The 12,967-nt window shown below is 36.5% G+C and overlaps 1 protein-coding gene across 4 annotated transcripts in view; it reads left to right on the forward strand.

Annotated features, from left to right (window-relative positions):
- Positions 1-12,967, forward strand: part of MIB1 (MIB E3 ubiquitin protein ligase 1) — a 77,151-nt gene that overhangs the window by 11,618 nt on the left and 52,566 nt on the right. For all 4 annotated transcript variants that reach the window (XM_064435018.1, XM_064435028.1, XM_064435035.1 and 1 more), the window contains exons 3-8: positions 811-940; positions 2,710-2,814; positions 9,974-10,040; positions 10,629-10,833; positions 12,279-12,462; positions 12,807-12,951. In XM_064435018.1, coding sequence (XP_064291088.1) covers positions 811-940; positions 2,710-2,814; positions 9,974-10,040; positions 10,629-10,833; positions 12,279-12,462; positions 12,807-12,951 — 836 coding nt within the window. The remainder of the gene's footprint in view (positions 1-810; positions 941-2,709; positions 2,815-9,973; positions 10,041-10,628; positions 10,834-12,278; positions 12,463-12,806; positions 12,952-12,967) is intronic.

A 12,967-nucleotide genomic window follows, 5' to 3' on the forward strand; every position in this document is an offset into this window, starting at 1 on the left:
CTCTTTGCATTGATTGTAACAGTTGAACTTTTTCCTTGTGTGCCATCTGCTGGATGTTAAAAGTTAGCAAGATGCTGAGAATTTTCCTGAAGTGGTCAGGAAACATTCTGAATGTCAGCTGAAAAATTCTTTTGTCTGTCAACATGTTCCTGGCATGAAGTAAGAAGCCTTGTTACATGAAAATTGGTGGCTTTTGAGATGATTATTTCTAGTTAAATAACCGTGAACTGTTCTGTTTAGGCTTATCTACTTCAGTCCTGTTGAAGTCAGAAGGAAAAGAAGAGGTTTGCTTTGGAAAAAAAACGCATGATATGACTGGAAAAATGGATGCTACTATACTGACTTAAATTTGCCAAGAAATGCTATAAGAAACATGTAGAAAAACTGAGGGAAGAGGAAAAAGAGATGCTCTTAGTAGCACAATTCTGAATAAAAGTAACAGGGCAGTTGTGGAGCAGAAGTATTGGCTTAAAGTGCATCCAAGAGAAACAGATGTGTTTATATGGCTCTCATGTACTTTAATGATTTTAATAATATAAGTACAGATCTATATGTAAGCATTTACAGGATGAATGCTGGTAGTAGAAAGTCTGGAGAAAAATTGTTAAAATTAGAAAAGCTAATTATAAGCATTCAATTTTGGAAGTTTGTGGGGCTTTGTCTTGTATACTGCTTGTGTGATTCATGCATTGAAATCTGCAGTTGTGAGTTGTTTTTGTTTTGAGATGCTCTCCTTCCCATCCCCAAAGATTTGTTTTGGACTTCCTTTATTATGTTGACATTTGTGGGTTCTTCTTTTAATAACTTCAGGGTATTGTTGGAGTCTCGACGTAAATCAAAGAAAATTACAGCAAGAGGAATCTTTGCAGGTGCCAGGGTGGTGCGAGGAGTTGACTGGCAATGGGAAGATCAAGATGGTGGCAATGGGCGTAGAGGAAAGGTAAAAATAAAACTGGTTTGAATAAGAAGCTGCACCTCTTTTTGCTCATGTAATGGTCTCAGTGGCCTTTTTGATTGTAGAGCAAAAATACAATCACAAAAGCTCCTATTTTAATTGGCTGGGCACTTTTTAATCTTGTTTTGTAATATTTAAGCATTTGGAAAGAGGAGGGGTGTACACCATAGCCAGTTCTTTTACATTTAAATTTGCATTTTTTACAATATCAACACAGAATTTTTTTAATTACTAATTTTTTGTCATGGCTAAGATTTACTTGTAGCAACATTAAGATCTTGAGCATATTTCAGCATTACTAGATAGCTGGTATAAAAACAGCTATCAAGAGTAGCCCTTTCTAGTCATCTCTGCATTCTGTAATCTTACTGCTTGTGGGCCAGCACTTTTGGGTATCTCTTGCTCTTGGTTTTCGGTGCTGGCACCCTAGGGTTTTGCTTTTCACACAATGATTATAGGGATTTCTCCTAATTAAAAAGCTTTGCAAGTTTTGGGTGTGACTATTATGTTACTGGCTTAGGACAGTCTAGGAGTGCTTTTGATGCAGTGCTGTAGTAAAAATATTCATATTTGTTGAAATTTGTATGGAATGATAAGTTACTAATGATAATGTTTATATATTTTATGATTTCTGTTTACCTTGAGACCTGATGAAGGTTTGTTATAAGGATGAACTTAGAACAGGCAGTGTAAAATACACTATGACTTTTATCACCAAATTTGAGAATTGGATGCCCTTGTATCTTGGTGATCTGGTGTTTTTTGCAGAATTTATTTTAATACACTTAAACAGCATTTAAAGGAGAGTGAAAAGTTCCTGGCTATGATATTTAGACTCTTTGATATTCTTGTTTAGATTATTTTATATGCTAGACATTTATGGAAGCCTTAGGACTTTCAGGGATTTTACTGGAAGAAAATAGTAATTCTAAATCTCTTAAAACAAGGGTTATTTAAATGCAGCTTTTTTCATGTTGATTATTTACCCCTTCCCATGTCAAGCTACATTGAAATCTCTGAAACTTTGCAAAATAAGAGTCTTATCCTATACAGTCTGCTTTGTGTACTAAATTTGTATTAGAGAGATTGTTTACCTGTACGTCTGAAAATATATATTAAATGCATATAAATGTTTTTAAATGTGGAAAGGTAGGCAGTAGCTAGTAGAAACATTGTTTAAACAAATATAAATAAGAGTGGAAGTAAATTCTGTAAACTGATTTTTTTTTTTCTGTTTTTAAAATAATGGAAGTGTTTTCAGAAGTTGGTGCATGGCCTCCTGATTCCAGAAATGTCAAGGAAAGACATTTTCACTCTCCTTTTGTACTCTTGTTAGACATACTGGCTCTGGAACTAAAACTCTTAACATAGTGCCCAGCCACCAGGCTAATGCAAGTTAAACCAGACATAGTGAAGCAATTAGAATAGTTTTCATCCTGTTTTTCTTAGTTAAATGCTGCTTCTGGTAAGAATATATCAGTACAGTTCAGATTTTTTTCTCTGCTTGTGTGGTAAGATAACCTCCAAATATACAAAAGAAAAATAGGCCTACAAAGTATATATTCAGACTGCTGTCTTAACACACCCAGGGAGCACTTACATCAAGCAGAAAACAGCTTCAGAACAAATTGTATCAGGTTTATAAAACTACAATATCATTAATTGTTTTGAAGAGATGAGTAAATTTTAAAGTTCAAATTATGCTTCTGAGTCTTTTTTCTAGAAACCATTTTCTTATTTTCACAACTGAATAGGTAACTGAAATCCAAGATTGGAGTGCCTCGAGTCCACATAGCGCAGCATATGTTCTTTGGGACAATGGTGCTAAAAACCTTTACAGAGTTGGCTTCGAGGGCATGGTAAGTATAAAAGAACACAAAGGGTAAAATGCATGATGGGGGAAGGGCAGTAAGAATAACTTGTGCTTTATGGTCCTGCTTTTGTAATATGCTTTGTCAGTTTGCATGCTGGTAGTCAGGTCATTGTGAATCCAGCTGTAAGGGACATGCATATGTATTAGTAAGAAAGTCTGATCTGGGAATTTATTAAATGCAGATAACTACAAGTTAAGATCTGCTTTCTGCCACAGTAAATATTTGCATCACACACATTTTTCTTTCTGTGCTGCTGTTGTGTTTAGATTAAAATTCAGAAAAGAACTGCAAGCGTAGTTAAAAACTTTTTTTAAAAACCCTGTTCTTCAACTTCTGAACTCTTCAGTTGACTTCAAATTTTGGTGTGATTAGTGCAAGATTTGCAGTTTTTGAATTACTGTCAGTACTTGGAATGCTATTGAGAACAATTTTATTTTTGCAAATGGAAAGGTGTTGAATTAAATTACAACCTTAATTTGCCATAGTGCTAAATTTTTGTTTCCTTTTGAAGCTTCTCCAACAACTTCTTCAGCTTTAGAGAGAAAATGGGTCAGGCTCTAGCCTAAGTGCCTTCTGTTGCTGGGTTTTCTTATCCTAATGTGGGTCAAGGAAAGGTTACTTTGATTATCAGCTGCTTAAAACATCTTAATTAGCATTTTCTCTGCGTGATTTTTGTTTGATTGTGAGGGGGGAAAGCCATGTTAATTTAACATTGAAGTGTCATCTTGTCAAATGTGTAACAGTAATAAAATGTTAAACAATGACCAGTTACTTTTTTGAATGTAAACTATTTGACCTTATAGCCTCAATTACAGTTAATTTTTATACTTAAAATGAAAATAATTACCACTTTTGTGGCAAATACATATTTTAGTGTTACTTTTAAAAAGAGTAAACTAATTTAGTGTAGATCAGCTTTTCTGATGCATTAAGATCCTAGGGGTAAAATATGAGTCAGTATTAAATTATGTGCTTCATGGTGTCCCCCAGTTCTAAAGAAAATTCTCAATATACTGGCAAAAATGATGTATGTTGTATTTTGTAGTATAACTTTAAATCAATGTTTGGTGTCTTCTCTCTTGTGATACTGGGAAAGGTAATGGTTATAAAATCTGGATAGAATGAGCTACTCATCAACTGATATTTTTGTTGTCGTTGTTATGACTTCAGTTGCTATGTTAAAATTTTTGGACTACATAATAAAAGTGCTGTGGAATCATTGAAGATTCCTTCTGGTCTCATGAAAAAAGTACATTTGGGATAAGCTATATTCTGCTTTGAAATAGTTTTTCCATTAATAAAAGAAAAATATTATTTTTAAATTAACTACACTGTATTTCCAAACTTATGCCACCTTTGAAAATGTTAAATATTTCTAGACAACTCCATTAAGTACTGCATCTCTAAATTTGAAGGGGTGACGGTGGCCCTTTGTACAAGTTTTGTAAAAATAGAAATATTTGGTTAATAAAAAAGCCTGTTAAGCTGTGTGTGAAACTATATATATAGATGTTGTTTTTAGGATAATAGAGAAAAATATGTACAGGTGGATGTACAGAAAGGATAATTGGAGGCTGTGTATGTAGTCCTTACCTGATTGTAATCCATTTCTACACTAATTTTATCTTTGGCATTTTCAAAAAATGCACTTCTCAGTTCAGACAGAATGGATTCTTGGATATCTGTGAGAGTCATTTGAATGTAATGCTTGATTTTATAACTGATTAATAATTTAAGTGTACAATTCATTATTGTTTACTACTATTTATGTGCTGTTATGTAAAGCTGAGACTGTCAGAAAGTTCACATAAAGTTGGGGCAAACTTGTTTTGGTACTTGGAATTTGGTTTAAAAGTCCAGAGAATGTGGAATCAACAATACTCAAGAGTGTGTAGCCATGTAAATACAGCTGGGAAGAGACCCTGACTTGCAAATGGGTAACACTTGTTCATGCTAATGGAGCTGATTAAAGAAACACAGCTCATTATTGTAAGTCAGTGTTCTTGTTTGATAGATTAATTTTGAGGACCAGATGCAGCCTATAAGCTATCTGGCCTGCCAGCTTTGGAGAGATGAGCTTTGGCTGGTGGGGCAGCAGGTGCTGACTGAAAACATGCATTTATTTCTGGTTAGATACTTGGAGGTTTTATTTGTGTTTGCTGTGTTTACATATGAAGCGGCCGAGAAGTGCATCTTGCCTCTGTTTTTTTTTTTGTTTTTTTTTTTTGGTGAAGTCTGACATTGAAGTCTGGGGGTTTCTGTTGCTACAGGCCACAAATTCATGAATTGAAGTCTGTGTTTATGATGCTGTTAGGTCAGATAAAATGCTTGCTACATCCTCAGTAAGAATGAACTACTGTTGGCTTATATGGTTCATTATGCTACTCACATTTCTTACTTATATATATTCAGAGTCCTGAGCCAAACTGAGCTGTCAACCAAATTACCTGCTTTGGGCATTTTTGCATTTCTAAAATGTCTGAATATATCCTTTTTCAACAAAGAGAAGTCATATGGAATTAAAAAGTTAGTGGGAAGATTGTGATTTTGCTTTTGGGACTTGTGGCTGGTTTTTGTTTCTTTGTATCACGTGAGCTGAGGATGTAAAGCTGGTGACTTCCCTTGGTTTTCTGTGGAAAATAGTTCCAGCTACGGGCATGTCCTAAATAAATTTCATCATTTAGGAATCTGTTTCTTTCAGAATTTCTTTTCTCTGTACCATTTGCCTTTTTTTGCTGCGATTAACCTCTCCTAGTTTCTCATTTTGGAGGACTGTGCTGTCATCTGTGTAGCCTGTGAAAGAAGTAGCTGTAGTTATCATCCATCATTGTCACAGTGATATGTAACCCATCTGTTTTGGTGTACTTTTTTCCACAAATTCAAAATAGCGAGTGCATAAGGGAAGTTGAGATTGCCTGCCTCTAGGTGATAGATAATTAATGTCTGTTAATCAACTTTTATTTGGATTACCCATGAAGTTATTATCTGAAAATTTTCTAGAGGATTTTAAGGATTTCTTGTTACCGCTTCCTTTTTTTTAAATAAAAGCAAGGTAAATTTTTCAGTATACTAGGCATTGTATGTGAGTGTTACAAAGTATATGCTTTCCACTGTAGTTTAAACTGTCAGATCTGTAATGTAAGTCAGATCTTCAGTTCTCTGGTCATTTATCTTGAGCATTTATTTGCATTTGTCAGCAGACTTTGTTTTGCTTCTTTTTGATGTAGTCACATTTCTCCTGTAGTTTCAATCAAGTCAAGGTTTCAGTCTTTGTGTTGTGAAGAAAAATATTTCCACTAAGCGAAAATGTATTTGCTGATAATTTTCCAACTTTGTTTATAGTATTAACTGACAAGGAAAACTATCTTCCTTTTTAAAAAAAAAGTTACACACGAAAAGCTTTTATAAGTGCTTATAATAAATAGTAAGATTACAAGCCTTTCACCCAGTATTTGCCTGAGGTCTGGTTTCCTCTGTAAGAAACTGTTATTACTGTTTCTGTGCTTCACACCTTTTGTCATTTCAATCACTTTCTCTACTATCTTCTACCTTCTCTATTTATTGCTTCACTTTTCCTAGCTTCTCAAAACTGAGAAGGATTTGAGTTCATGAAATTTGAAACACAGCATTTCTTGTAAACCTTTAGCTAAAACACACAGATTTATCCAGTCTCTTGTTGCCTTAATCTGGTGACAGGCAGCATGCACTGAACTTTTTTTGTTTGCCTTTAAAGGGGTGATTTCCTTGCCAAAAGCTGTCATGAGTTTAAAGACTTAAAGTGTCCTTTACTGTGTGTATCTAGTGCTACTTTGAACAAATGCAGCTATGGCACTATTCTGCTGGTGTATCTGTAAGATCAGTATTAATTTTTTCCCTGATACTTGCTGCTGATGTTAGATGCTGCATCAGCGCATCTGGATCAAACCATTTGTCTTTTTCTCAGCAGCACAGCTCATTTTCTTACCAAGTCTGTAGATCCTCCCTCCCTGGTATTGATGAATGGCATTCCATATTGATTGGAATAACTTAAAAGTTATTTCTGTAGTCAGCTGCTCCTTCTGCTTTGTTTTCCTCCTCAAGGTCAGGGATAATGATGCTTTTACACCATCTGGCAGCACTGCTGACTTTGCTTTACATTTTCTCATTCTCTGAAGTTTTATAAAGATGAAATTGCTCCTGTTTATTTCCATTGGTATAATTGGATGTTATGTCAAAGTACATTTACTATATTTCCTATTTGACTGGGCAAGTTGTGATTTCTATGTAATACAATCATATACTGCTGGAATGCAGATTTTTTGGAAGTTCAAGTGTGGGTGCTAGAAGAGCAAAGTTCTCCATTGTAGGCAAAGACCATTATTACCCATTGCTCATGTGCATCAGCTGTTACTACTGACCTGCAAGTTGTGCAGTGCAGTGTCTGATTTGCATGCTTTTCCTTGAGTTCTGATTGATTGCCTGCTTATCTGGGCTGTCTATAATTATACACAAATTCTACAAGATCAATAGACAGAAATCTTTTTGTGTATAATTATAGACAGAAATCTTTTTGCTCATTTTTCTGTTTCCTGAAAGAATCCTACGTGGGGTTTATCAAATGATTTCTCCATCAAATCATTGTAGAAAAGCTGATTTGTTAATCTCCACCGTGTATTTACATTACACCCAGCCTCACAGTTGTTACTTCTTTTTCTGGTGGTGTCACTGTGAGTCTAAAACTTGTATTCTAGCATCCCTTGTTTTGGTACTTTCCCCTTTACACTTGTGTCATCTCCAAACAATCTGCTATTTTGATTGATTTTAAAGTCTCAGGGTGACTCATAACTTTTAGAAATCCTGGTGGGGTTCTCTGGAGTGCAAAGCCTGGTGCATCCAGGCTCCATCCATTTGTGGTTTTGCTCCGTGTGCACTAGGGGGGCCTCTTGCCATGCAGCCCTCAGAGCAGGGTGACCAGGAGCTTACCATCATCCCTGATTTTTTACTTAAATTCTTATTTTCCTTTTCTGAGAGGTATAATAGCCGAGTGGTAGAAGGAAAATTGTAGTTGCTTACCCAGCTTTTGTGGCACTGAAATACAACTAAGTACAGTTTTCTGTCTTAAAACTGCAGGATCTTGTTTGGGTTTGATGATATTTTAAGGCATTTGCAAGCTTTTATCATGTTGATAGTACTTTTCTTAGTAGTGCTGTTTGCCACATTGCCAAAGGCACTCTGCTATTATACAGTACATAAGTTTATTTTGTGCTACCTTAATATCTGTCAATGTCTTATCTTTGTGTGTTTTGGGTACTCCATTATTTTGTTGAAGGCTTCTGGGCAAGAAATAAAAAAAAAGACACGTTCCCTTGCTTTTCTGCTATAGTTGGATCATACTCTTGTTTTATTCTTTAGCAATATAACATTGACTACATCATGTAAGAGAAAGACAGTTGTGAAGCTGAGGTTGGACACCAATCTACCACTTAGCCTTTCAACCAAGCGTATCATTATACTCCAGAAATAAACTGTGTGCAGGTCACAGTGCAGGCAGGATAAAATACAAGTGCAGGTTTCTGAGTTTCAGGGTTTTTTCTGTAAAATTTAGGATACCATAACAGGCTTCCTAGTAACGTCGGCTGCAAAATAGTAATTAATCTTTTAATGAACATTCTGTTTCTTCTGCTAGGTTTGAGCCATCAGCCTGCTCAGTGCATTAACACTTCCTGTAGCACAAGCAATCTTTCACCCTGATTTTGCCTGGCAGGGAGGAGAGCCTTTGGACTCCCCTGTGCTCTATTCTTAGTGTTCTGAAGAATGTGACAGCAGCTCTTGCATGTGCAGCCCTCCTTGTCTCCTGCACAGACAGCTGCTTGTTGCCTGACACGCAGGGTTTGTGTTCAGTGGGTGAGAGGCAGCGCTCCCGGGCGCATTCCCTCCCTCGTTCCGGGGAATGAATGAGTTTCCCATCTGGGATGATCCGCTCAGCCCCTTTGTCTGCGGCCGAGCCCAGCCCAGCGCCTGCCCACCGGGTGGCAGCATCCTGCCGCAGGCCGGCAAGCTTTCCCTGCTTTCTCAGGGGATCTAAGAGCGGCTAAAATCTCATTGTTTTCCTCTGGCTGTCTTCATCATTCTTCCAAAGTGATGGTACATTCTTCATAGACCAGGACATACACTGAATTTTGTATTGTTTCTGCTTACCAGTTGCCAAGGGTTGCGTTGTGCTTATGAGAGCCTTGATGATTTGGAAGAGTTCAGAGTTTTCATTTTAATCTTTTTACAGGAGGACAGTCTGTCAGTAAATCTCAGGCAGAGGTAAAAGAATTGTTCAAGTATGTTTAGTTGTGGTTAATTATATCATTGCCACCACCTGTCCCCTACCTCCTCCCCCATGCCATAGAATATTCTGACACATTTTGCAGTTTCCGATCTCTTTCCCAATGTATTTTGCACACAAAAATGCCCTTTGTTTAGTGAGAATTATTTCATGAGGAACAGTGGCAGATGATAGCTATTTGGAATTAAGCATTGCACATAAAGGAAAGGAGAATTATGGAAAATCCGCTGGCTTTATGAATAGGAGTTGGTTACCACACTTGAAGGTTCTTTCTGATAATATAAAATAATTTTATGAAGGATAAGCTTTAAAACTTTTCTCTTTAAAAATGACATGTTTAGCTCAGTGTAGTATTTTGTTGGCTTTTTTGAAGTAATACCCTTCTGCATATTCTTAATTAAGAACTTTTCATTTTATAGAATCTGAGTGGCAAGTTTTCTTCCAAGTTAAACATAGATCTGTCAAAAAGTGTTGGGAAGAGTGGGCAGCACTGGCAGGCATTAAATGATGTTTCCTTGCTTGTGTTCACAGAATTCTTTTTTAAAAGGAAAAATAACTAAATAGAACAATGCAAACGTGCTTTGTGTTAATTCCTGTCTTTGAACTAAAAATTTCTCATCCTTTATAGCCTCTTATATTTATAAAGGTTATTGAAGTCTTGAGAATGTCAAGGCTGATAGATTGGAAAGTATTTGAGATTATGTGCATCATGGGACATGTTTTTTGTACACATAATTTTCAGCCTTTCTTAATTAAATATTTCAGTTCTAGTTTCACTGACCTGGAGACTCGGTCACTGAGGACTAAAGTTTTCTCAATCTCTCTCTGTAGTCTGACCTAAAATGTGTTCAAGATGCAAAAGGAGGCTCTTTCTACAGAGACCATTGTCCTGTGTTAGGTAAGCTGAAGTAAATTCATATTGATTTGTATTAATTATACTCACTCTGCTTTTCCCTTTCCTTTCTAAATGTCATCCAAAAGTACTGTCCTTACTAGTGAAATGTAAATAGTAACATTTCTATGTACTTATGATAAATTGCCATGCTTTTCTAAATTGTATTTGGTATCAGTGTGCCAAGGGGATGGCAAGGGAGCTTTTAAGTGTTCATTAAGTTATAAATTGTGTTGTGTGTTCTGTGCAGTGTATTTCTGAAAAGCCAAACATAGCTGTTCATTATTACAGAACTGGCTTAAATACTAAGAGATAATATATCTCATAGTAATAAATCTAGCTCCTTGTACAAAAGCACTGTTGTTTTATTGATGCCAGAGCTTTTATGTGTCCAGATGTCTAACACCATATGATGGCTCTTAAGATCCCAGTTAGAGCCCATAGTGGAACTTGTCACAAGTATTTAGCATTTGCCAGTGTCACTGCTATTTGCAACCTTAACAATTCTATGAGTCTCAGAAATTCAGTTCTTTAAGTTGCTTGGAAAATCAGTATGGTGATGTAAACTTTTTTTTTTTTCTTACTCCCTTTCAGGTGAGCAAAATGGTAACAGAAACCCTGGTGGGCTGCAAATAGGTGACCTTGTGAACATTGACCTCGACTTGGAAATCGTGCAGTCTTTGCAGCATGGTCATGGAGGATGGACTGATGGCATGTTTGAAACTTTAACAACAACTGGAACGGTTTGTGGCATTGATGAGGACCATGACATTGTAGTACAATATCCAAGTGGCAACAGGTTTGTTCTATAGTCTTCATCATTGCTTCTCACAAATTTCTCTTGCCTTCAGTGATTGTGATTACTTGGTGCCAGAAGCTTTCTCTTCTCATTTTTTGTCTGTTGAGATTTCCTCCTAGATGTGTAATGAGGACTTCACTTTGAGGATGCTTTAGTGGGAAAAGGAATTTTGCTGTGCCTCTCACTTGTAAAAATTTATGTTCAAAATAAGAAATTACAGTCTAGACTATCTTATTTGCAAAACACAGTGTTTTAAGCAGTAGCTTCCTTTTTAATTAAAAACTATCCCATGATTTCAAGAGGCAAGGCAATAGTAATTCATTGTGGGTATTCAGGAAAGTAGTTTAAGAGGACATGTGACAAATTTCGGCAGGGATCTTGTCTAAACTGGAGTCACCTTGGCATGGTCCACAGCTAGCCTTTTATTATTCAAAGGAATCTTAAGTTCTGTAAATACATACCAAGAATAGGAGGTATTGGGGAAGCCAAAACCACTCCCAGCAAGCAGTTTAGGTTTGAATTTTGCTTAGCTGCATCCATGTTAACAAGACTCAAACCCAGCTGTACAGCGAGGTTTGAATCTCATATGGCCACATGGTTTCTTGCTCTCAAGTATTGGGCTTATCTTTAGAAAGTAATAGGTGAATGGAGTATCACTTCAGTTGTGTATGGAGTTTGACGTGTTCAGTTTGTCCAGAAAGAATTAACAGTATAGTGTTCATTCAGGATATCCCTCAAGATATTGTTTGCTAATATTGCTGAGTAATGCAGAACAAAGCTGTTTTCCCAGCTGAAGGGACGCAAGTGGCTTTTCTTCTGGCGGTTGTGTCAGCAGACAGTGCTGACAGGAGTGCTCTGTCCTGTGGTCTTCTCCCTGACAAAACAGTGTGATGCCTACTAAATCAATAAAATTTAAACTACCAATAGGATAGTTTGATTGAAAATTGAGGTATATCTGGGCCATTCATTTAATTGACAAGTATTGTTATAACTTAATGTTGCATCTTTTCACCTGGGGGGAAGGGCCAAAATTCTGTGTTTTTCTTATGCTGTTTCCTGACACTTCAGTCCTTGTGAGACAACTTGGATCTGCTGCTTGTCAATCAGTTATTTCTTATCCCTGGAAAAATAAAGCAACAGTATAGCTACTTTCAGGATTTCTATATTGCTGTCAATTTGCTTTCCCTTAGGCAGGATATTTCTTAATTGCCTTTACAAATGTATGTCTCTGAAGCTTATAGTTGAAATTAATTAATGAGCCACAATTTATGAATTAATGAGGCAAGTTTATGGACAAAAAATGGATAGTGGCAAACATAGTATCTATTGTATGCATTCACAGAAAGTTTGTAGGCATACAAGCAGAAACTTACCCAACAGATAATTTTTAAACATATATTTTGCTTTGTATATTTAATATTTACTTTAAACAATTCATTGTTTAGGTGGACGTTTAATCCAGCTGTTCTTACCAAGGCCAACGTTGTCCGAAGTGGAGATGCTGCTCAAGGTGCAGAAGGAGGAACCTCTCAGTTCCAAGTGGGTGACCTTGTTCAAGTATGTTACGACCTGGAGCGAATCAAGCTTCTGCAGAGAGGTCATGGAGAGTGGGCTGAGGCAATGCTTCCAGTGAGTAGCTGTGTGTTTGCATTCATAGAATGGTCAAGCTTGTACAGTATTTCTAGTAATGTACCTGTACATTATTGGTATGTACCTCTGTTATTGGTATTGTACCTGTACAGTATTGGTAATGGACCTGGAGGCTGCAGCAGTCTAAAAGGGATTTTCTTTTAAGTTTTCATCAAACGCAGTGTAATACTTGATCAGGTGCAGCAATCTGCTTACCTAGTGAAACCTATATAAAAGTAGTAGTGATTGTGCTGTTAAACAATGGACTTCATAAAATTTATATAGTATTAAAAGATTTAGAAATCTGAATGTTTTATTTGCATTTGATGTTTTCTTTAATTCAGACCTTAGGTAAAGTTGGTCGGGTTCAGCAGATCTATTCGGACAGTGACTTAAAGGTAGAGGTTTGTGGGACATCTTGGACCTATAATCCAGCAGCTGTCTCGAAGGTGGCATCAGCAGGATCTGCTATAAGTAATGCATCTGGTGGTAAGTTTGAAGAATA

Source organism: Passer domesticus, chromosome 1 (genome assembly GCF_036417665.1).
Source record: "Passer domesticus isolate bPasDom1 chromosome 1, bPasDom1.hap1, whole genome shotgun sequence".
Taxonomy (NCBI): domain Eukaryota; kingdom Metazoa; phylum Chordata; class Aves; order Passeriformes; family Passeridae; genus Passer; species Passer domesticus.